Source organism: Arctopsyche grandis, chromosome 10, assembly GCF_051622035.1.
Source record: "Arctopsyche grandis isolate Sample6627 chromosome 10, ASM5162203v2, whole genome shotgun sequence".
NCBI lineage: Eukaryota > Metazoa > Arthropoda > Insecta > Trichoptera > Hydropsychidae > Arctopsyche > Arctopsyche grandis.
In genome coordinates this window covers 17,020,726-17,046,864 of record NC_135364.1, presented here as the reverse complement: position 1 = coordinate 17,046,864, position 26,139 = coordinate 17,020,726, and the positions used below count along the sequence as shown (strand labels likewise).

Below are 26,139 nucleotides of genomic sequence, written 5' to 3'. Positions count from 1 at the left end.
GTTGCATTTGATTGATTGCACGAATTCGTGACGTCTCGTGACCTATATAATTGAAAGCGGATTTCTATTGTTTTTTGCCATTTATTTTAACTCTGCAAAATGATATCGGACAGTGAAAGTGACGAAAGCGAAATAATAGCTCCTCGCCGAGGAACTCGACAAATCAGCAGCTCTACTGATTCTGAAAATGAATTTATCGACAATAATCAATTCCCAAGTAATAACTCCTTATATGACTTTGACAACGAACCCGAAATTTACTTTGATGATGAACCCGAAATTGAAGAGCTTTTAAAAAATTGATAAATATTTATAAAGCTTGATTGAAAAATAAATATAAATACGTATATAAAAAAAATGTTTCGTGCCACTGATGCGCTGGCAAAGAAAGTAATGAAATACGACAATTAATGACGTCAACAACGATCGTCGTAGCAATCTTCGCCGATTTCAAAACAACGATTTATCGTTGTTGTAGCAGTCAAAGGGTTAATAACTTAATATGCCAACACCCTTTTTTCATATTTCATCAAGTACAACACTAGTTTACATTAATCTTGATTAATTAACTAATTTTAATCTACATATATTAATAAAGATTTTTGGTTCAGTGATTCAAAAAATCTTTAAAGAATAATAAAATTAATTAAAAACATTAAAATTACTTGTCGTGAAGCAACTTGCAAATATATGAACGTTACCCAAGTCAAAGTCAGTTTGTATTTATTATTTAACTTAAGCAACCTACAATTTTGGGCTCGCTGGTTTTAACGTATATCTACAATTTGAAAAATAAAAAAATAATAATTTGTCTTCAATTAAGTCTAAAGTGACGCAGAAGTATACGCAACCATACGTAGAAACTAAACGTAAGCCAGCGATAAGATAGCTCGATCATAACTTGCGCAAATTTACATAGTGAACAACGGATCATAAAATTTCACAAAATTGAACCTACACACACACACATACAGAAACACGATCGTTTGCAAAAACCAAAGTCGTCCAAGCCAACGTTGAGCAACTAGCAATCGATTGCGCAAATCCGAGAGGAGAAAAAGTACTAGTACAACCGTAGATACGTAGGCAGTTATAGACAGTCTATCCTCGGTACGGTAAATTAGATAACAGAGCTGTGTATATAGGCCTTACGATAGCCAATCAGTGTGTTAATTGAACGTAGGCTGGACGAGACGGTGGACGAACTCACAGACTCCAGGGAAGCTAATCCATAGAAGAGAAGAGGGAAAACAGACGAAACCATGGAGTACAAAGGTCCGGGACGTGTCGTCGACTTCGGAGATCTGAGTGAGTATTTTCGACGTTATAGAAATATAATGGACAAATGATGGTGGTTCGTGTCTCGCTATTTCTGCTCCCGATTCGTTGACCTTCTGGCGATGCACTCTTGCGCACCCATGCACTTCCTCAACTCGGCCTTGAATGGTGCGTGACGACGCAATGGCGAAAGATTTATCGATGAAAGTAACAGTTTGTTCTGTCCAGTGGTGTCACCCTAATTGTTTCCGGAAACTTGTTATTTAATCTAAAAATTCATACAAATCTTGAAAATTCAATGAACTTTCATGTAATACTGCCTTGGACAAAAAAAAATATATATATATTTTCAAAATAATTTTATTGAAAAAAAATTGTTCTTCCAAAATTGGGGTGACACCATTGGTTCCGTCGCGTGAAAGTTCGTTGTCTCCATTGTTTTTATTTTACTTTAATATGTATGTGATTTAAATGTATTGTTAAAATATCATTGCATTAGTCGTTGATAAGCTAAATTGTCGTTCAAAAGTTGCAATCAAAAACGGGGTAATGGTTATAATCGTAAAAGTTATTCGGTAATTTTAATCGTGATATTATATAGTCATAAATAGACATTGGATGGTCATTAGGGCAATTTGATTTTGAGCCTTTTTTACTGCTTTCTGCCAGGGGCATCATTTCAGCTTTTCCCAGGGGGGGGGCAAAATTTTTGACCTGTAAGGAATGACTTTCTAGGGGGCGGGGGTGTATTATACAAAAAAATGAGTATATATGAATTTTAACTACATATTTCTTTTAATTATATATTTTTATCAATAAAATTAATATTAAAATAAATTTTAAAAAATCTATTAAGAGATTTGGTTTGTTGGTTTAGTATTTTAATTCATAATAGTATATTAAACAAGTGGATTCAAATCTAGGAGGGGCGACTGCCCTCCCCCCCCCTGACGCCCCCACTTTCAGCATTATTGGATCGTGTGCTATTTATTTGGGATCGGTCTAAGTAGTATCCGTCTTTTAGTCATAAATATCTCAATGTTATTACGCTATATACGTAGTTATAAATCGGCCATTTCGAGAAATATCTCGCAAAACATTAAAAATGTTTTGCGTTTTACAATATTTTCAAATACTGGTGGCCTGTAATAGGTTTTTTCAGCTTTTCCGAGGTTCTGGACATACAATAATAAATAAGTGATAACAATTTGTGAATTAAGTCAAACAGAAAGTGTTTTTGGAACTGAAAATTGGACTTCCGCCATATTTAAATATACCGGCTCAATGTTTTTTTTTTTTATAATTATTTTCCAAAATTCTCCTTAACTGAGAATATTGATTCTAGTGTATGTAGTTAGTGCCCACTGATAATCGACAAGTGTTTTTGGGAAAATCATTGATGTGACTTAAAATTTCTTACAACTGAGAGGTTTGAGACTTGGCCCAAAAGTGTTGCTGGCCAGACGTTTGGATACGTTACTCCAGGTCAATCGTTTCCTATGAGTTTGCCAATTTTATCTGATTTCATTGTTGAAATGGTTCCTCGCCAAATTGGCCACCTACCCTCAACTTGTCACCATTATTTCAATATAATATAATTTCAAACTTCTAATATTTTCAGATTAAAATTTTAATAGTAAAGGCCAGTGGCGGCTCGTCCATATGGGCTGCAGGGCTGCAGACTCCCAATACAGTACAAATGCATGCTATTTTTGTCGTCCACATGCGCTGCGGGGCTGCAGACCTCCCAGTATAGTACATATTCAAGCTATTTTTGTTTTCATTCGATCAACGGTTGGGTTAACGAGCTACTAAAGCCTGAATAATCTCACGAGCCACTACTGGTAAAGGCACAGTAATCATAGTATTTGTTAAGTGCTATAACCAACATTTCATTATGCATACATATGTATATTATTTCTATTAGAGCATTTATAATCTTGTGAAGCAGAATACCACTGATTTAGACATTAATGTGGTTTTACAACAATGTTATCAACATGTAATGCACACAAAACTGCACTAACTTATCTCTTATCGAATCACATTATTCAATTTGCAGATCCGGACGAGCAGTTTTTGATAAAAGAGGCAGTCGAAGCTAGAAAATTCGCCTACTGTCCCTATTCCAAATTTGCAGTTGGAGCCGCTATAAGAACAGCAGACAATATTGTCTATAGAGGTTGCAACGTCGAGAGTAGTGTGTACACTCCGTCTGTTTGTGCCGAACGCACTGCGGTGTGCAAAGCTGTCAGCGAAGGTCAACGGAAAATAATCTCAGTAGCCGTCATAGCATACCAAGGAGATGCTTTCACATCACCATGCGGAGTCTGCAGACAAGTGCTGAGCGAATTTGGCGGGAGTAAACTTCAAATTTACATGACCAAGCCAGAGTCGACAGACGTTTTGTGCGTGTCATTGGAAGAACTGTTACCGTTGGCTTTTTCGCACGAGTATCTATTGAATAATACACAATAATGCAGATAAACTAAGTGCTCTTAGATGAAGATTCTTCTTCATAGTCATATAATGCTCATTGTATTTTCTGCATATATAACATTTAGACGAGTATTATATTTATACATAAAACGTTATCAAATGTTTTAATTTGATTAAGTATTATGGGATCAATTAGTCTGTTATGAGAATGTATTTGATAAGGTTTTAAAAAAACGAATAGATTGACAAATAATGTGTTATAATGATCTGTAAACAATATATTATACAAACGTAAAATTTACAAAAAAACATTACTTTATATGCAGATAAAGCAAAAAAATCAATGTCTATACAATTCTTATATATTTTAAAACATACATAAATTATATACAAATAATAAAAAGGCCATAAAAGCATCATTTCATAAATATTCAGTTTGTTAATAAGCAATAATATATTATATTGCATGAATGCGTCTGCGAAAATAGTCAATTCTTACACGTCTTTTGCACCAATTTGACTTTTTGTCTTAGTGAAAACGATATTTGTACGAATAAAGATATTTTAATTTTTTTGCGAGGTAAATAAGAACACGCAGCATATAACCCATACGCTGCTACTAAGAAAAAATTCAATTTGTCACAAACGAGCTATATTCGCATTTGAGACATTGCGTTAATAAATCAATTAAAAGATTTTAACAGATTATTCAATATTAACAATAAAAATCTATAATAGCAACACTTTTTATAAGATAAAACTTCAAAGAGAACACATGATGTAGCATGACAATAAGCGACCAGTGTATGTATAATTGCGCCGACTCAAAGCATTTTCAGTCAACATATGATCGGCTGATGGAATGAGTATAATGATTTATAATATATTATACTTGTTATCTACTATTCGGCCTGGTAAGCTTATTGGATATATTGTGATGGCCTTATACAAGATCTGCTAAGAGCATTAATAATAGGCACTCCATCTTTCAAAACAATATCCTCAAAAAAATAACAATCACGATGCATAAAATAATAAAAAAAACATCATTCAAATATACATACATTCATTGTCCATTCGACACTATTAAACACACACGAAAATATTGGTAAGAACTTTATTATATAGTTAATGAATCTAATTAGAGATTTATCAAAATTATGTAGATACCAATCTGAATTAATCCCGTATAAGTATTCAGCATGCCTGCAAACCAAATGATGAAATATGTATGTATATCACCATCTATTAATTAAATAAATTTAAAATTATTTAATATTATAAATGTATATATCTAAACAATAGACGGCGTCACATTACATTTGCTTCACATTCGTAAAAAAAAACCGGCACGGTGAGGATATTCACATGTGGTACCTGCGTACATACCTAAAATTAGATTCATGGTGTAATTCAGTCGATTATAACACAGCATACACCCAATGAAAAGAATCAGTTCAGAAACTTTCAAGTTACAAAAAAATTATATGGCAGACTTATAGAAACAAAAACAACATTGCCTCTTATGAAGCGTAAGTTCGGTGCTGTCACAATAGAGTAAAAGTATTGGCTAAGTTAGGCCTAATTAGAAAACATGGTACATTTATCACTCATACATTGTAAACACATACTACTCCAGTAACCTCTAGAGAAAATAATCTTCCACAAGAAAACCTTACTAGATGGAAAACAGTACAAGTGATGTATGCTAGTTTCAGAATCAGAGTATACAAAAAAATCACACACACACATTTTAATCAGCGTTTGTTGTTTGAGTCTTGTTTTCATAAAGAATTGACTTGGTATTAGATTTAAACTGTTACTCCATTGGGACAACCCCGCTCAGACTTAATAGGGAACCACTAAAGTTAAACTAAACCATACAACTTACATAATATTCAAATGATATTAATAATAAAACAAAATTTTCATAATATTCAATGATGCAAAATAACATAGGTACATATAAACAAAAGGAACATGATTAACAAACAGCATAACAACATAACAGTGTTTACCAAAATGGACACCAACCTATATAGCATTGGCATAAATTCTCATTGCTGGTGGCTTGCTGTATTAACAGCTCCACCTGTTTAGCTACCGTTAAATTCTCTTCAGGATTAAAATCACGGCCGGTTAGTTTGTCTCGTACTCGGTTGATGATTGCGAGAGCTTTCTTGTTAAGCGCTTCGGGTTGGCCTTCGGGACCGGGAATAGCGCGACGAGGCAGCGGAGCCGGAATCGACAGTGAAGCAGATTCACCTACAGAATTACCAGTTCCAAGCGAAGCATCTCTCGATCGCCGAGTGGTGTCCATCAAACGCCAATTCAGCAACGGGTCGTGGACGAAAGCTTCGAGTACTGCCATCAAACTATCTTTGTTTCTATGCAAGACAGCCATGACAGATTCACACGTGCGCCTGTAAGTACCTTCGATTCCAGTCACTTCCATGGCGTTGATCAGCATTCGAGTGAGTCTAAATGGAATCTTTTCCGGAAACTTGTCACGGGTGACGGCAACTTCGAAACAATCACCGAAATCTATATGCAGAATCTTTCCTGTGATTCTGTCCAACATTAGATTGGAAGGATGTCGATCGCCGAGACCAAGGATGTATCCAACCATTGACATTACGGCAAGGGACCGTGTGTAGTTAGTCCTGCGCTCAAACCATACTTCTGATGACGGACTCTTCAACCATAAAAGTCTAGCTAGATCATCACCTGCTGTGTGTTCTAAAGCATGTTCAAATACTTCTACCTTCTGCATCAGCATCAATTTGTCGTAATCCACCGTCATCCTCAACATGAGCCTATGCTCTATATTCAGCAAACACTTCTTCCGCTCTCGGTAGTCCCTGATTAATGAATGGAGCGTATCACAATGCGGTACCCATCCAATCAAGCCGGAATTTGTGCTTAACGGTATAACTGCATATCTTTGAATAGTCAAGTTTCTCCGGAATGTGTCCGGATCGTTTTGTAAAAGCGTGTTAGCAAGGCCGAAGAGTTGCATCACACGTTCATCTTGTCGCAAATCTTCATGTCCTTTCAGAAGGAACAAATAATCTTTACCGTTCGATCCATGTATGCAGAGACGCCTCGGTCTTTGTTTAGAAGTTATCACCTAACACAACCAAACAATTATATATTAAAACAATATAAATATATATATATTATTTCATATTATGTATATCACATTATATTTACCTGAAGACTACTTTGTATATGACCTATCCTAACGATTTCTTGTCCTGGACGATAAGTTCCAGGAACTGCAAGTTCCAAATTAGTACAATTGAGTAATTTAGGGCTAACATATTGAAGTTCGAGCGAAGTCAGTTGAGGCAATTGACGTGATATACGTCTAAAGACGTGGTAGTAAAGATCCCACGCTTGATTCAAATCACTAACCTTTCTAGATACCTGAAGAAATCGATACAAATGTTAGTAAACTTTATAAAATCGACAAATTAAACCCAATATAAAAATACAATACCTTATAACGATTACACCAATCTTGAGCTTCCATTAAATCTCTACCATACGCCTGATTGAACGACGTTTCTTTGAGAGTTTGAGGTCCACGTTCCAACATAGCGTGCAACGGTTCCAACGTTTCAAGCATTCCCCTGATGTTTTCTTCACCAAAGTATAACCGAGACGCTTCCTCCAGGCCTTCATGCCACTGCTCGTGCCACAGAATAGCCACTCGTATCAACTCCTCTGATGCCATCATCGCTTGACTGACCAAATTTGCCGAATGTGTACACATAGACTTTAAAATCTGATTGGCGGCATTACGTCGTGCGACAAATGAAGATTTTGACGCAACACTCAAAGGATACACGAGAGCCTGGGGATGAGACTTTCCAATATCGATCAATAGGGTGTGTATGAGGCGGCCAAGCGCTCTAGGTGTATCAATTCGTGCGATTAACTGGGGAATAACTTGCAACCATGTGTTAATTTCGATAGTTCTTATACCTTCTGTTATCGCTTCGTGAACTTCGGGCCATTGGCCATAATCGAACCACAGCGTTAACAGCCTCAACGTGTCTTGCAAAGAACTACCATGGGAGAGGTTTATAGATTTGAAAAATCCTTCTACAGCTGGTACAGTAAATTTAGAGACATATTGTGCACTCTCGCCAGTCGATCCTGGAATATTTGAACCACCATCGCCATATTTAAATTTGTATAGTAAGACAGTTTCGAAATTCATATAGGCCCAAGCATGCCAAGCCTTATACCAATCAGGAGCATAGTCAGTAGCAGAAGAATAGCATTGTAAGACTATCGGTATATTTGTTTCTTGCACACCTTCCATGGATTCGCGCCACCCTCCCAGTTTGAGATAGCATCTAGCTATGAGACGACGCCTTTCAGTATCTTCCACAGAATCCTCCTGATAAGAATCGACAAATCCTTGAAGTTGTGTCAACGCCTCGTTGCGCTTTCCATCCACCCAAAGCAGTTTACAATAAGCTAGAGTAACTTGTGGATGTTGGAATGGTAGAGGTTCATCGGGATGCTGAGATGGATCGATGCCTAATAGCATCACCAAAGTTTTGTGAGCTAGCTTAGTAGAGCCACTCTTGCGACATAATGAAGCATATTTAAGCCACGTATGCATGTCATCTCTAGGATTTATAACTAGACGATGCACACGAATAATTCTTTGCCAATCTTCTACTAGTTTTTGCCCGCCTTGTAAGCGAGTCCACCACATTGACCGTATGGCCGATCTCCTCTCCGGTACAAGCTTATATTGCATGACTTCTTCTAATTCTGCTAACATTTGGACCCAAACCATCGCACTATAAGCACGTTGATAAGATTCACCTGCCATTGCTGTTAATTCGGTGTCTAATAAATCCCTCGTCTGCTCGACTAATTGTTGGGCTTGTGAAAATTGTCCGGCATGAACAGCAAGTACTGCTCGATAGAATGCACCATCTTGTGAATCACTCGGAATGCATTGTACATAATGTTGCATGGAATCCCAATCGCCGAGACCCCAAGCAGCGGCGGCAGCCAACCTTCCGGCGCGTCCTCTATCCTCCATCATGAAAGTATCCCAACTTTCTCCGGCGACTCTGTGCAGTTCACCCCATTCACCCAACGCTTCCAAACAACGCATTTGGCCAAGACGAGCTTCGATGTCGTCTGATTCCTTCAACTCATCCTCATAAAGATGCAACGCTTTCTCCCAACTATGTAACTTCTCATACCAACGAACCTGCACTTGTAAATCAGTGTGGCCGGCAGCTTTGCGAGCCATTACAAATTCCAATAGTCCTTCCGCAGCTTCACGCTGTTGTAACTTGTTATTAATCAGTATGAGAGATTCTACAGCGTGCGAGTTGACATCACGTCGAAATTCTTCTTCTTTGTAATGTAAAGCTTTTGCATATGCTCGACACTGCATGGCTCGTTCACCGAGCAGTTGAGTCTGAATCGGCAACGGACCACGATCGCAATGTTCCATGAACTCAGCTAAATTTAATATGGTCTGAGTTATTTCTGGTAAGTCAGGAGCGGTTAGAGCTTGCTCTAAAGCTTGAACTAATTCCGCCTGCATGTCTTCCTTAAGTTCAGTCCAACAAGAGACAAATGCTGCATTGAATAAGTCCCTAAGCAATTGAGAATAGTTCTGTGCTAATGCCAAACATGACCTAAAAAAAAAATTATATTGTGATTTAAAACGGTAAGTAAATTCACTTTATAATGATAGTGTGTGCAAAAGACAAATTTATTTTACATTATGTACCCAAATCCCTTATCTATTTTTAATGCTAAACGAACTATATTTTTTTATACATTTATATACCAGGAAGGTCTAACGGGTAATCTTCAAATTCGAGATGCTAAAAACTAGAATTTGCGAGAAAAAGGAAAGATTTTTGTCAAGTTGGTGGAACCATTTCAATGAAATCAGAAAAATTGGCAAACTCTGATAAGAAACGAGCGACCTAGAGTCACATATATCGAAGATCTGGCTAACAACACCAGGCCAGGGAATGAACCCATGACCACTGAGTTGAAAGCATTACACGATAACCAGTGAGCTATGTTACTGCACATAGCTCATTTGGTCTGCACACACCATAAAGCAGTAATGTTTATAATTTGTCAAGATTATTAAAAATATGTATAGTTAAAAAAATAAATGCACCTCAAAGCAGGACTCTGCGACTCTTTTAATAGTCCTATGCTCAAATTCCTTAACCACTCCAACCAGTCCTCTTTGGATACTCGTCGACTAGCAGTCCACGCCAAGCGCAAATTTACTGGATTAACTAGCAACTTTTTTATCGTCGTATTATCACTCGATGTCAAACTTATCTGCAATAAAATTAATTATCATAAAACAATGAACCAATATTGTTGTCAAACTATAAAAATGCTAATTTTACCTCTTGATTATTATTTCGATTATGATAATGACGTGTAACAGGAAAATCTTCATCGACAGCCATTGTCGTATTAGTTTGTAATTTGGAAACTAGAACATTGTAATCTTGCGCCGGTATTTTATGTTTAATGATGACTTTCTGAACAAGTGGAATGAAATGATTGTACTTTCTTCCCAATTGAAGAACGAGAGCGCACAGGGTTTTCATGGCAGTCGGACGCAATTCTGGACATGTTTCCAAGCTACGCACAATAGGATGGACAATGCGAGATGTGAGATCCGTAAAATCCAAACTATACGCCAAATGATCCACCGTTTCCATCGCTGTTCTACAAACAGCGTTAGGACAATCGTCAGCGTCGAACAAACGCACTATAGCAGGCAATATCAAATGCAAATAGTCATCCAGATTATCGCCGAACTTTTGAAGCGCCAGTAATAACTTTATGGTAACAGCACGGTCTTTGCTAGAATCGTGCAATAAGACTCTCATAATCTGGGGTATCAGCTGAGGTAGATAAATCTTGAATTCGGCCCCCAACGCCACAGCTATGTGTTCAACGAGCAGTATTAGAGTGGTTTGTAAAGGACTATTGGGTGTCCAAAACTCTTTGATGAGTTCAAATATCTTATCTAGATAGTTCCGTATATGTTGTTTTACTATAGCAATAAGGGTTGCTAGTTGTGTGAATAGGAAATCTCGTATGGTACTATCGGCCATACGTACAACATACAATAAACTGGGCATTACTTGCGATATATACGGGACACATTTAATTCCAAGCGATTGGAATATGAATGTGACTGCTTGAACGACGCTCGTGTGATGTTGCGAAAGATTTGGATCGCGAATAATCCGCATCAATGTTGAGATCGCAATAGCGGGATAGTACTCATCCAACATAGATGAAGACATATTGACTAGCATCTCACTGGTATTCATATTGAAATTAGTCTCGTCGACTTTACTATCAGCCATTGATGAGTGATTAGAGTCAACCTGTCCATCGATTAGACCACGACTAATTTTGTGTTTGTACGGATCAAGGGCACCTAATAGGCCCAGAACTCTAATAGTCTCCCTTCTGATGACGATTTGCTGTTCTGTTTTGAGGAAATTAATCAAAACATCCATTAGATTTGGAAATTGAGAATATGGCGTAACAACTTGTCCCGTAGCGCTTATCAACTGTCCAAAAGCCCAAAGGGCAACATTCCTCTTCACGGGCGAACTCGGATCAGCTAAAAGTTCTAACAAAATTGACAATAGCTCCGGCATCCATTTATTCAATCCGTTACTATCACCATTGACTTCAGCTAAATCTCCAATCGCTCGAAGTACACTCAATATAACTCCAGGATTTGAATCCGATTCTTTCAACTTAGGTACGAGAACATTCAAAATTGGCTCCATATACGGCCTGATTAAACGAGGTGCGCTCACAATTAAATGATCCAACATACGTGCTGATTGTTCCTTGTTGCGACTCATACCCGAGTGTTCTAATTCGGTTAAAAATTGTATTAAAGTTTTCCGCAGACTAGGAATTACATACGCCGGATTTACAGTACTCAATCGACCGATGGTACAGATGGCTATTTCTCGTATTTCCAAGACTTCGTCATTCATGGCGATGAACAGTGAACTTAAATTTTCAATCTGAGCTAAATATGAATCAAATATTTCATCGAGAGATGCCAATACCCAATAACGTACATCACAATCTGTATCGGTGATTCCGACGACTAACAATTTACTAAGAACATTGGCCACCGTACACTTGACCATGTTGGATTGTTCAGTCAAGTCCGATTGTATTGGAATGGCCAAAAGTCGGCTACAAGTGCGGACAGCCTCCAACCTTATTTCTTGGTGTTCGCTCTGTAAGAAATTGTTAGCGCAATATTTGACAAATGGCAGCAAACTATGGCCTTCAAAATCAAAAGTACCCAACGTCCTTAATGCTAACACGATACTGGCTACATCATGAGTTTCGAACGTATTGGACGAATTGCTCATCTGCTGCTCTATATTCTTGGGTAGACCCGGATGCAAAAGCGGCTTATTCATCAATACAATTGATAACATATTCAGCAGCGCCTCCGATATATCTTCTTTTAATAATACAATATTTTGAGCCAGTTCTCTTAAACAAATTGTCAACGCTGGGCTCAATCCAGTTACCGTCATTTGCTCTAACATATCTTTAACATCATGAAAAATAGTCTCTTTTAAAGCTCTAGCCAATAGAGAAATACAAATGAATACAGCAGGATCCATCCCACTTTTCTTTTTACTCGGAGTATCATTAGAAGGTAAAGCCATTTTTATTACATCCATTATACGCCCGAGCCATGGCATTATTTCATACTCAACGGCTATAGCAATCAAACCAACTGTTGTAAATGCCATATTCCTATCCTTTTCTCGTCCTCTTAAAATACTCAATAAATGCTGCAGTGACAACTTCAAATAACTTTTGATGAATTCATCCTTGTTGAAAGCTGCCAATCTCGGTAGAATTATCATGAACGTTTGTTGAACATGTGACGACTTAGAAAACATACAATTTAATACAACTGAAAAGAAATAAATTGATATTAAACATTAAAAAGGTAAACTCCAATATAGCATAAAATAATATCAAAACCATACTTGGACATATTGTATCGTAGTTTTCTGTGATTAGTTGCCTGCACACAGCAGACTCGTAGATAATCGTAGTTTGAGTATTCACACTAGAAGACGTACTAATGTGGTCTATGTGACTTCCTCTCGAATTCAAGTGACTTTTGATTCGAGGCATAATTGGAAGAATATCTTCAGTGAGACTGATTTCCTGCTGCGTGTCCAAAGTCTGCATGAGGTGAGTATATTTACGTTCCCAAGCTGCATGAGAACACCTCAACAGTTCATTCCAAATCAGAAGTCCACTATGCAACCGATCATCTCTATTCACACCTTTTTCTTTGATGCTTTGATCGTCGAAACAATGCCTCGCTTCTTTATAGCATTGGTTATACCACTGTGGTTTATGAGTCTGCCGAGCGCTTTCTCTCTGAGCGGTGACGACTAATCCAGCCTGTAGCGCTTTACTACCGGCTTCCCTTATGAAAGGTTTTGGATCTTTCAAAGCAATGAATATCTGATCAAAGAAACCAGATACCTGCTGATGGAAATACGTAGGCATAGCCACAGCAAGTTCTCTGAGAATTAACACAGCTGCATGTCGCTTTCCTTCATTGCGCTCACTGGAGAGCCATTCGAATGCACGCCGAACTTCAAATTCGACATACTCTGCTCTCTTTGCTCCGGATATTACGGCCAACCGTCCGACAGTCTTGGCGGCCAATTCCATGACGCTAACATCCGACGATGGGAAAAGGTTACGTAGATAGTTCGCATAGCGAGATACTCTTGTCTTCGTTGTATCGCAATCCCCGCTAATAAGGCACACTGAAATAAAATTTAAAATGAAAAATTTACATTCCTTGTTTAAAAGAATTGAAATATTCATTTCAATATTTCAATCATATTTTGTCTTTTCTTTAAATTAAAAGAAAACTTTAATATTATATGTGTCTGTTGCTAGTATTTTATCGTTTCAAAATGCTCGTTAACCTTGAATTGTTAATATATGTGACGAGATATTCTTTTTAACAATTTAGTTTCATAATACTAAGAAATCAATATGTAATAAGGATGTGACCTAATTTATATTTACACTCGAGATATGCTATAATAATTATTTAATCTTTTGCCTCTTATCTTCTGTTTTGAAGATTTGTTGACGTTTTTGGTGCAATTTCAGCATTTTAAAATCAAACATCGCTATAATTTCATTGATTCACACAAAGCATAGAAAGCTTGTGAAGATCAACTACAAATGTCACCGGGGAATAACGTGTCATCATTTGATATCATATATGTGCAATAGAACTAATTTGGATACAACGTATATGAGTCACTCTTGGACGAAATTAATTTTTCTGGCCTCTAGAATCTAAATTATAATTACTAAATGTATGAAATATGTGTGAAAATAGTTTAATTTTTAATTGAATATAAATTAAACGTTAACGTTCAACATCGAGATTTTGAATGATTTGTAATCAAAATCAAGAGTGTGTGTGTATGTGTATGTGTGTACTTCAGAGATAATTCAAACACCGTTAATCCTATGACACTGAAACTTAATCAGGTAATGAAATGCGTTTTGTTACGTTGGAAATTTTTTCCAAAATTTTTAGTTGACTGGAAGTGGCACCTTCGTTATAGATGTCCACTTTTTTATTTTTTATGTTTCTCCTAAGCACTAAGCATTGCATTGTATGGAGTCGAGACATTGACACTAAAAAACAGAAAGAGACATGTCAGATGCCTTCGAAATGTGGTGCTGGAGACGGATGCTGTGCATTCCATAGACCCAAAACCCAAAAAATCTCCATTCTCAAAGAGCTGGCGATTTCAGAGACTCCAAAACACGTAGAAAAATGATACTTTCATATTATGGCCATATTTCCTGAAAGAATGTGAAGAGTCAAGAGAAGCCGATAGCCACCGGAACACTACGGGGAAGGCGAGCGAGAGGATGGTCTCCCATAAGATCAAATCAAAGAACTGACAAGATCATACCTAAACTTGCTGCTTTCGATTTGACACAGGACCAGGAGGAGTGGAGGCGAATCGTCCACCGGACTCCAGATGATAGAAATGGAAAGGTATGATAAATTTCCGACAACGATATTATTTTCTCGACTGGAAGTAGTACTTTTTTAAAAACAACTACAGATAATGAGATACCACTAACATGTCAAAAGAGATTCAATATAATCCTCCTATGTCGGTAAAGTATCAAAGCGATTGGAAGAGTGAAAGTGGTTCAAAAATTAGCTCACAAATTTCGACCCTCTAAATAACTAACATAGTGAAACTAATAAAAGCTTGTAAAAAATTGATTATTTTATTTTAAGGTGGCCATTTGTACTGTTACTGTATTTTTTTTTTTTTTATATCTCAGTGAGGTGTGAGATAAAACCAGTACGATTTTATAATTGATAGTATGTAATAGACAGATTGAAATATCAAAGCCTTCGGTGAAAATAATGTCTCCTACAAAAATGGTGGAAAATTGTCTGTTTATCAGGAAGTGACCAAACCGGTTCCCGGAATAGTGGCGCAGTTTCGAGAAGTCCTAATTTTCAAAAGCGCTCAAAAAGAACTTATGTAATAGAATTTTGCAAAAAAAGGTTAGCACCCTCGGATAACATACAAATACCCCTTGACGCTTTTTTGTGGAATTCTATTGCGTTAGTTCTACTTGAGCATCTTTGAATGTTTGGATGTCTCGAGAGTGCAACTATCTCGAGTGCATTTTTCCGGTCATCGACCAAACCACACAGAATGGTAAAGTTTTCAAGCCGATCGGAAGAATGTAGGAATATTGCCTGGCTGATTAGAGAAGTGAAACTAATAATAACCTTGTAAAAAAATACTCCTGTCGAACGACTTTTTTTATTTGATGAACAATATGATAAAACATAGTTGAATAAACTTTTCAACGTTTTCTAATCACTAAATATAATTTTAACCCTTTGAATGCTGACCAACACGGATCTGTTAACCCTTTAGGTATGCTTACCTTTCATTCAAATTAAGACCAATCAATAATATTTTATACTAGTGGTTTTACCCGGCTTCGCTCGGTATTTGTAATATAAACCGCTTAGCCCTTTGAATGCTGACCAACGCCGATCCAAAGTCCATGAGCCTGAAATACGCCGATAGGCGTTGTAATTTGAATATGTAAAAAATAAACAAGAACACTGCCCGCTAAGCCTTTCCAGGTAGCATTTAAAAAAAATGCATTGAATTTGGGTCGTGTAATCCGTGTCAATGTTTATAAAGACTGCTTTAAACTGAAATTTCTGAATTTATAACCATGGCAGAATTTCTCGATGGAAATCCCTAAATGCTGAGTATTTTAGATTGTGGCTTGGCATTTAGATTGTGAGCATTACATTTTAACAACAATGAAGAAGATCAAACTAGTTTAGGAAAAATACATTTATTAATAGACGTCTTTTATTTATTTTATATTTTTGCAAGATATTTTAGGGAGTCTAAACACACCTTTACAAAACTCGAAATCCTCGGCAGTAGTTATCTAGGGTTTGTCTGGATTAGCTTCAATTTTTATACCTGCTTTCTATTGGATTTCTAAATAATTCTAGTTGGAAATTTAGGCGAAATTTTCAGCGTGGTGAGATTTCAACAGAAAAGACGTAAGCACTCAAAGAGTTAAACATGGCTAATCTAATAGTAAACATTTTATTAAATTAATTTGAATAGTTTTATTTTATTTAAAATCATTTGAATATTTATTAAATTTAACGTCACGGATTCTACCACCCAAAACTTACATAGTTACATACGAAGTTTCTTTCGAAATTATATATTAGATTACCGGGTTAATTTAGGTAATTCAATTTTAAACAGACGCAGAATCAACTTGGAATTGTTCTAATTGTAAATATTACACTACATCTGATGTCGTTCATCGCGTGGTTAATACTATACAGAAAGAGATTGATAGATTAGAAGAATCAATTTATGGCGAAGTTGATGATAGAGAGGAGGAATTGAAATGGGTATGTTTTATTTAATATATCAAAATATACAAAACGTATTCCCTATAATATTTATTTGTTTAAATAACAGTAAAGAACACTACCCGCTAAGCCTTTCCAGGTAGCATTAAAAAAAAATGCATTGAATTTGGGTCGTTTAATCCGTGTCAATGTTTATAAAGACTGCTTTAAACTGAAATTTCTGAATTTATAACCATGGCAGAATTTCTCGATGGAAATCCCTAAATGCTGAGTATTTTAGATTGTGGCTTGGCATTTAGATTGTGAGCATTACATTTTAACAACCATGAAGAAGATCAAACTAGTTTAGGAAAAATACATTTATTAATAGACGTATTTTACTTAATTGAAATATTCAATTTTTTTTTTTTGAAAAAATGGCCACCTTGTTTTATATATATCACCAAACCCTCTTTACAAAAAAAAATCAGATAACTTCAGATTTGTTTATGAAAGTCATGAAAAACACGTATACTGATAACCTATTCAACTCAACTCGCTCAAAATACGAACAATTCGAAAAGGAAAAATCCCGTAAAAACAAACAGCCATGGGCGTGCTCGGGCGCATTACGACCCACCCCAACGCATGAATGAACGACACGACAGGATCAAAGCGTAATGTGCGTACTATACGCTCGAAGGTATGTATGGTACGATAGTGAATGGTGAATTGTGAATGAATACACACCGATGGCGAGCGCGCCGGCCTTCTTGTCGTTGAAGTCGGGCGAGGAGACCATCTCGAGGATGTGGTGGTTGAAGTCATCGAGGAAGCGCGCCACCTGGTCGGGCGGCAGCTCGCGGAGTTCGGATCGCACGTACTGCACGAGGCGGCGCGCGGCTCGGGCTCGGCACCCGCTCGATCGGGACCGCAGCCCGCCCGCCAGCTCGGCCGCCAGAGACATCGCCCTTCGCTACCTTCCGCTACCACTCACTACGGAGCCATCGCATCGCTCGATGCGCCATACGCCATACGCCACACTCCGCAGACGGAGATCGGAGATCGGAGATCGGAGATCGGAGATCGCGGATCCTACGTCGCTGCCAGACACGCGTCACGCACACTACACACTACACACTGCGCACCGCGCTCACGCGAAAGCACGCGCACGCGCACGAGTGATGCTTTGCGACGATGCTGCCCGCCACACACGATCTGTCACCTCTATGAGTCTACCGCGTGAACGTCTCCTACGTTACTTTTTTACTATTTGTTTCACTCGTCGTTTTTAGAGGTTCGCTGATTATTGATCACAAAACGCTCGCCCAAAAGTTACTAGAATCTCTATAACGGAACATCTGGCTTCCGAAAACTCCATCATACTAACGAGAACTCGAGTGCCAAATATTCCGTATTCGCGATTTTCATGGCAAACATTGCCTTTTGGGCGATCACCATAGAATTAGAATGCATTGAATGGATACGTCCACACTACCGATATTTACGATTTTTTCCATAACCAGTTTCTAAATAGCAACTACATGTTGCAATATGGGAACTGGATATGGAAAATTATAAAATATCGGGTGTAGATATCGGTAGTGTGGACGTAGCCAATCGCTCTCAGCCTCCAAAAATGTTGCTACAAAAACTCTGCGCGGCAGAGTTTGTTCATTGTTTGCTAAACTTCGTCTCTCTCTCTCTCTTGTCTCTCTTCTGACTTTCCGTCTCTCTCTTCGATGGTTCGCTTTTAGCCGATACTTTTGTTAACAATGACCATTCTATGCATTCTACTTCTATTGCGATCACAATGTGACTAATAATCCAATTACCTTTTTAGAATACTGTGTCATGTATGCAATTGGGAATATTAAGTTCTTCGAAAACGTTGCGATTCAAATTTGTCTAGAGGATGACGGACGAAATATCGAAATCCCGAAACGACAAAATCGGGCTTACTAAACTAAGATGATTATTCATACTAGTTTTTTTTTTTTTGTATCTGTTCTGGTAAGTCGTGAGATTGAAATTGATATATTCAAATACGTCACAAAGCGAAAGTGATGTCCCCACAAAAATTTTGGCAAATTAGTCGAATATTTTTTCTTTTTACCGAGATCAAATGCTCCTGTCGAATAACTTTTCCTTTGATGAACAAAAATTAATTGAATGTTGAAACTTTAAAATGTTTGCAAATCACCAAGTATTATTGTATATAATTTTATTAAAATACTCAAAAAAATAAATTCAATTTTTCCCTAAAGTTAAATATTAAACTAATATAATCCTTGCAAAAAAATGTAACATTATTTTCATAAATGTGCGTCCATGATTTTCTTATCGACAGCTCGTGAAAATATTTTAAGTGCATACATAAAAAACTATAAAATATTTTAAGTGCAACCTACATACATAAACAAACATAGAAAAGCCTTGTAAAAAATAGGATGAATTTTAAAATATGATGTCCAACTAATGGTAGAATTTTCTACTTTTATGGCTGGGATAATGGCCGGTTGTAAGAACTGTCATCAGCACGTGGGCTGTGTGCTTCTGCTCGTTCGCGGTGGCAACATAACCTGTTAGTTTCTAATTGTGTCAAAATCTTTGGCCCAAAATGACTCGTTTCGCACGAGCCCACGGCTCCAAAGCCTCTAATGAAAGAATGCCTGAAGCGGCTACACCGTGGTCTATCATGCGAACACAACTGCAGCAGAGCCAAGATCAAGACAAAAATGCAGCTGAACGAGCCAAGGTAGTTTTAGTCTATTAAATATATCATTTTATGTATAATTTTGTCAATTTTCATTTATTTATTTTTTTACATACTTATCTAGTGTGAAGCCCAAAGAAAAGAAAATTATGAAAAGTTTTTGAAAGAACAATCCGATTCTAAAATCAAAAAATCTTGGTGTACTTTTGATGATGATATAAAGTCCGGTGAAACTAAGCAAATTGCTGTTAAAAATGCGGAAGCTGCGATTGAAGAAGATTCAAAACGTGTTTCAAAAAATAAGCTGAAAAAAATGAAAAAGGCTTTAGAAGTCAGCGGTGAAATCAAACAAGTAAAAACTGGAGACAAAAATGGATCTTTTAATGTTGAAGAAAATTGTGAAAAAACGAAAAATATCATAAGTAAAAAAAACAAAAACAAAGATGCAACACTTGATTCTACTGAAAGCGAAAACGATGAAGACATTTCCAATTGGCTTGCTGAATACGAGGATCAAGAAATAGATAACAAATTTGTGAATCTTACGTCTCAAATAGAGAAAATGTTGAAAAAAAGTAAAAAAGACAAGTCAGACTTAAACGAGGTTGGTGAATCTAATAAGAAGAAAACTAAATCTAATAACAAATCTTCCGAATTTACTGTTTCGGAAACTATTCCTAAAACTGATGAAATGGAAGTAGATAAAATTCCCGATTCCATTACAAAAACAAAAAATAAAAAAAGAAAACAGAAAGAAGAAATTTGTACAAACGATATTGAAAACAATGAAAGTGAAAATTGTAATGTGCCAGAATCTAAAAAACGCAAAGTATCTGAACCCTCAAATGCTGATACAATTGATATTTTGACTGAAAAGAAGAATAAAAAGAAGAAAAAGAAAACAGCTGAAAAGATGTGTGAAACAGAAATATTTACTGCAAATGATGATATAATAGACGCAAAAGTCTCAATAGAAACTAAAACTAAAAAGAAGAACAAAAAATCTCAAGAAGTTATAGATAATGTATCTGAATCTAACACAGACACAGATCTAAAAATCAAAAAGAAAAATAAGAAGATAGATCAATCTTCATCACAAACATTACCTGATACACAAGAAATGAATGTTAATTCCAAGAAAAATAAAAACAAGAAAAAAAAAGAAATCAACCCTGTGAATTCCGATAATCAAAATAAAAATTCAAAGCCCCTTACAAAAAGTGAAAAAAAGGCTAGTAACGAAGAATTCAAAAGAAGAAAACCATCCTTGGAAACATCAGTATTGATTATAAACGGTGAAGAATTAGTAGTGAGCATTTATGACGGATTTCCAATACTATCAAAAGATGCTGAGCGATTACAGGACCTTCGTAAAAATTTGATCTCCAAAGGTATTCCTAGAAGTGAAGTCAACCGTACCATGAAACTAGAGAGAAGAAAAGCTGAAAAATCTCTAGCGAGGATGAAGAAGAAACTTTGCTTTCATTGTAGGAAAGGTGGACATAATCTTTCAGAGTGTCCCGAGTTGAACAAGAAAACTGATGACACCGGTATGCCTTCCTCGGGAATATGCTTCAAATGTGGCTCAACTGAACATACTCATTTCGCTTGCAAAGTTGTACGCACCCAAGACTACAAATTTGCCCAGTGTTTTATATGTAAAGAACAGGTAATTTTTTTTACGCATACATACATACATACACATACGTATATTATTATATAATCAATTAATTATGTAAATTTTTTCATGAAAATTAATAGGGCCACATTTCTCGTCAATGTCCTGATAATCCACGTGGCCTATATCCCAAAGGGGGAGGTTGCCGAGAGTGTGGAGATGTTACGCATTTGAAGAAAGACTGCCCTAAGGTGATAACCATTTTTTTATTTCATATACATATTATATATTTTTTAATTTCATATATTATTAATATTTACTTTTAAAAATTTCAGATCGTGAAAGAGAGAGAAGATAATTCTATGAAATTAGATATGATGGATTCCGGAAATGTTGAAGATGTTTCTAAAAAACCAACAGTAGTTTCTAATAAAAACCCATCTATCAAGCATATAAAATTCTAATTTAATGATTTTATAATAGCAATAAAACAACTATAATAAGATTTTATATATTTGTATATAAATATGTATGTATAATATTTACATTTCGCTGTATTCATTAATTATTAATACATTAATAAATTTCATCATTGTAATGATAATGATAAAGCATTGTATTTTTCTATAGCCAATAATCCTAAAGCACCTTTGCTACTTTTTTTGTCTTCTCTTACTAGTATTTCACTGGATTCTTTCAAAATCTTCAACACTTCTTCAGTCCTTGAAGAAAACTGATCCATCGTTATATTACCTAGTTTCAACTCCATTTTATCCAACTTCAACAATGATCCGTATAATTCATATAGCAATACTCCTGGAATTAAAATTTAATTTAACAAAATCAGCATATTCAAAAGTAATTTGAGGCAGTGCAAAGTAATCGATTAGCATCAACGGCAAGAGCTAAGATTGTGGTTAAATAAATAAATCATACCTCGCATCCGAGTTTGTCCTGGCGAAATTATGTTCAAAATTTGAAGCAGCTCGTTACACATGTCAATTTTGTATTTTAACTTGGAAACAGTAAGCTCTTCAATTCTGTATCCTTTTACTTGTCCGTATGCTTGAGATAAAGTGTATTTCAAACCCAGCAATATTGAATGTTTAGGATGTAAAATGTTCTGGTACTGTTATTTAAACAAATAAATATTATAAGAAATACGTTTTGTATATTTTGATATATTAAATAAAACATACCCATTTCAATTCCTCCTCTCTATCATCAACTTCGCCATAAATTGATTCTTCTAATCTATCAATCTCTTTCTGTATAGTATTAACCACGCGATGAACGACATCAGATGTAGTGTAATATTTACAATTAGAACAATTCCAAGTTGATTCTGCGTCTGTTTAAAATTGAATTACCTAAATTAACCCGGTAATCTAATATATAATTTCGAAAGAAACTTCGTATGTAACTATGTAAGTTTTGGGTGGTAGAATCCGTGACGTTAAATTTAATAAATATTCAAATGATTTTAAATAAAATAAAACTATTCAAATTAATTTAATAAAATGTTTACTATTAAATTAGCCATGTTTAACTCTTTGAGTGCTTACGTCTTTTCTGTTGAAATCTCACCACGCTGAAAATTTCGCCAAAATTTCCAACTAGAATTATTTAGAAATCCAATAGAAAGCAGGTATAAAAATTGAAGCTAATCCAGACAAACCCTAGATAACTACTGCCGAGGATTTCGAGTTTTGTAAAGGTGTGTTTAGACTCTCTAATATATCTTGCAAAAATATAAAATAAATAAAAGACGTATATTAATAAATGTATTTTTCCTAAACTAGTTTGATCTTCTTCATTGTTGTTAAAATGTAATGCTCACAATCTAAATGCCAAGCCACAATCTAAAATACTCAGCATTTAGGGATATCCATCGCGAAATTCTGCTATGGTTACAAATTCAGAAATTTCGGTGTAAAGTAGTCTTTATAAACATTGACACGGATTACACGAACCATGTTCAATGCTACCTGGAAAGGCTTGCCGGATAGTGTTCTTGTTTATTTTTTACATACTCAAAATACAACGCCTATCGACGTATTTCAGGCTCACGGACTTGTTGGCAAAACGCTGATCGGCGTTGGTCAGCATTCAAAGGGCTAAGCGGTTTATATTACAAATACCGAGCGAAGCCGGGTAAAACCACTAGTATAAAATATTTTAGAATTATTAATTTTAATTTGAATGTAAGGTAAGCATACCTAAAGGGTCAACAGGTAAAATAATGCCATTCTCACAGCCATTACACTTCAATGAACTCATGTTTGTATTCAATTCGGTGGGATCAGCGCATCTTTTACAATCGCAATCGAAGAATTTAGATTGCTTCAAGTGATATCTTCTCTGAAGTGTGCAATAAAGGACGTGCGTGTAGCATAATTCCAGCTTATCGCCTTTACTGATATCGTGTGCTGCCCAAATTTGAGCTCTAAAACCAAAAAAACATCTGTAATGTGGTTTAACAGATACTCGGTACTCTTACTATAGCATAAAATACAACTCGTTGCACTTAGATTGTCTTCACAACAGAACGTACAGTTAGGGTTAGCGTCAAATTTGTTGATTCCCTCTCTGCTGTGAAACCGATTACATGCAAAATTGCTTCTGCACAATTTGATGTTCTATATGTAAAATTAACAATGCACTATATTCTATGTTATAAACTAAGAAATAGTAGCGTACACACATTTTACTCACTTGCTAGTGAATTTTATTATAATGCGGAATTATAACAATACCTGAAGTATGATAGGTTTTTCTAACTACAAATGCCGAGTTACTCAATTTTGGAACTACGGCACTAGCACACACATAAATTATAAACTTGGAATATCCTCAGTACTAATTCATAAAATATAATGGACATGTATGTACATACATATGTATGTTTGGAAATATTGCTGAAAAATAGTCCCTCAGTAATACTGGTGGGTCGAATACCTGTGGGGGAAAGGATTTGAAAAAAAAAACAAATAAGCTCTCAATCTGTGAAAGGATGGAATTCTAGAGGAAGAAAAAAGATGAGTTCATATAGAGCAGTGCTTCCCAATTACTTTCATGTCACGACCCCCTAAATCTGAAAGAATTAATTCCCGACCTCTAAAAAAATTTTTTTCTAGTTAAAAGGTTTATTTGGCAGTAATTATTACAATTATAATACACATATTTATATTCAGCACAAAATTATAGGAATTTTATAGCACAAAATTATTCACACATGAAAAAATTTAATGCAATAGATGAGGTCGCATGTTTTTACATAACAAATCGATATCGGGTTCAATGTCAGAAATGCTAACTCACAAAGCATCTTCCAAAGTCTCCGTGGAAAGGCATGACCTTTGCTTATTTTTTAATATAAGTAATGACGAAAATGCTGTTTCGCATAGGTAAGTAGTCGCGAAAGGAATAAGAGTTACCAGGGCTTCTTTTCCAATAGCAGGATATTCTTGCTGTCACCTTAACCAAAATTCTGAAATACTTTTTTCATTAAATTCCACTTCAAGCAAATTATCTGATCTGATATCGATCAACTCTTCTTGGGCTGTCTACGTAATATGATCATATTTTAAGGACTTTGCAAATGATGTTCTTATCCAATTGTTCCTTTCATCCTAATTCAAATTTGGGAAATATTTTTTGAAAAATAATATCTGAACATTTTTCACTGAAGTCGACAGTGATCTTTTATAATTCGTGAGAAAATCATTCGAACACAAAAACATCTCCGTGCATTCTTGACTAATACCTTTTGACCACAAAGAAAACTTTTGTTGGAAAGTTTTCATATAATGTGTTATTATTTAACAGACTTAAATATATACATTCCCCAAATATGTAAGTGGAAAAATATTCATAAATGAATATTTGAAATTTATACTGAATATTTTCGCGGCCCCCGCGAGAAATCCTACGGCCCCCAATTTAGGAAGCACTGATATAGAGGAACCAGATTAATCCAGGGAAAGACACATTGAGGATATTCCAAAATAGCACAAAAATAAGCACTCGGTTAATACATTACGAATTAAAATTAAAATACAGGTTTTGCGGAATTCCTTCTTCGCCACCTGATATAATGGTATGTACTACCGTTGGCACGCAACTGTGAGACATAATAGCTAAATTGGGATAAATGCCTCGTATGTTAGGACCGCCGTATGATGGAATTTCGACGGAATTAACCTAAATTATTCAATTTTATATATTAATTGACTTAAAATATAGTGGTTAATTTTAAAATACACTTTAGTTCACCTCGAGTATTCCACACACTTTTTGTATGATCTCTTCTGGAAAACGGTCTCGAAGTTTACATGGTTCTCTCAAATAACCGACAATGTTAACGTTGTCAACGTCCCATGTCGGTTTTTGTCTACGTTCCGTTTCATGGTCTTCCATGACTGCGACTTCTTTTTCCCATCTAACTGGATTTTTCTCTTTAGAGAGTAACATCCTTTATTACAGTAAATAAAAAAATAGTAATATATTTGTGGATGAATATTACAAACATGTACAATTTTCTTATCAGAAAATATATAAATACCTTAAAGGTGTAATGCAATCAAATTGAAGACATGGTTTTGTACTGTCGGACACGTGTTGAAATTTTGCTTGCGATTTTACAAACACATCACATTCATATTCCCTATGTATTGAGTTATTTTCACAGGATTGATTACAACACGGCCATCCACATTTGGAACAATAATAAGATTTTTTCCAGAAACCATGACAGCCCAAACAAACAGGTGGTGAATCTTATTTCAATAAAAATTTATTAATATTAAATTATTTTTCTATATAAACATTTTCAATATTGTTTTACCTTGTTTTGGTCCAATTGCAAATGGAACATCATTAAAAATTAAAGACCCTTTCTGTAATGGTTGATTTGCAACTAGGTATCTTCCGAGTTTTTTATCATTTAATATTTTGTACTTCAAATCTGATTCCATGATAGGAATTATAATGAAATTAAATACTAATAATTATTTTAAACACTTGTGTGTTTGAAAATTTCCACTATATTCATTAAGCAAGTAGCCGATTGATACT

The 26,139-nt window shown here is 35.7% G+C and overlaps 4 protein-coding genes across 7 annotated transcripts in view; 2 read left to right on the top strand and 2 right to left on the bottom strand.

The window, feature by feature from the left end:
* LOC143918093 (cytidine deaminase-like) overlaps positions 1 to 4,737 on the top strand; it is a 7,060-nt gene extending 2,323 nt beyond the window's left edge. Inside the window, exons 3-5 of one of the 4 annotated variants that reach the window (XM_077439796.1) lie at positions 1,062 to 1,110; positions 1,184 to 1,308; positions 3,341 to 4,737. In XM_077439796.1, coding sequence (XP_077295922.1) covers positions 1,263 to 1,308; positions 3,341 to 3,756 — 462 coding nt within the window. In that variant the 5' untranslated portion in view covers positions 1,062 to 1,110; positions 1,184 to 1,262 and the 3' untranslated portion in view covers positions 3,757 to 4,737. Of the gene's footprint in view, positions 1 to 1,061; positions 1,111 to 1,183; positions 1,309 to 2,899; positions 3,034 to 3,340 lie in introns of those variants that run through there. The other 3 variants (XM_077439795.1, XM_077439794.1, XM_077439792.1) reach the window with 3 other exon arrangements.
* mTor (serine/threonine-protein kinase Tor) lies at positions 3,969 to 17,912 on the bottom strand. The gene is made up of 7 exons (XM_077439789.1): positions 17,480 to 17,912; positions 12,795 to 13,595; positions 10,140 to 12,718; positions 9,899 to 10,068; positions 7,220 to 9,398; positions 6,931 to 7,146; positions 3,969 to 6,847 (listed from the first exon to the last, which is right to left on the bottom strand). The coding sequence occupies exons 1-7, from the start codon at positions 17,694 to 17,696 to the stop codon at positions 5,732 to 5,734; spliced, it is 7,278 nt and encodes a 2,425-aa protein (XP_077295915.1). The 5' UTR covers positions 17,697 to 17,912; the 3' UTR covers positions 3,969 to 5,731.
* On the top strand, positions 17,321 to 21,670 carry LOC143918092 (uncharacterized). The gene is made up of 5 exons (XM_077439791.1): positions 17,321 to 17,432; positions 18,573 to 19,487; positions 19,570 to 21,114; positions 21,207 to 21,314; positions 21,399 to 21,670. Exons 2-5 carry the CDS (start codon positions 19,350 to 19,352, stop codon positions 21,525 to 21,527), a joined length of 1,920 nt encoding a protein of 639 aa, XP_077295917.1. The 5' UTR covers positions 17,321 to 17,432; positions 18,573 to 19,349; the 3' UTR covers positions 21,528 to 21,670.
* On the bottom strand, positions 21,653 to 26,139 carry SmydA-3 (SET and MYND domain containing, arthropod-specific, member 3). The gene is made up of 9 exons (XM_077439289.1): positions 25,910 to 26,139; positions 25,628 to 25,841; positions 25,339 to 25,537; positions 25,124 to 25,266; positions 23,551 to 23,652; positions 23,283 to 23,509; positions 22,263 to 22,414; positions 22,000 to 22,192; positions 21,653 to 21,879 (listed from the first exon to the last, which is right to left on the bottom strand). Exons 1-9 carry the CDS (start codon positions 26,037 to 26,039, stop codon positions 21,653 to 21,655), a joined length of 1,587 nt encoding a protein of 528 aa, XP_077295415.1. The 5' UTR covers positions 26,040 to 26,139.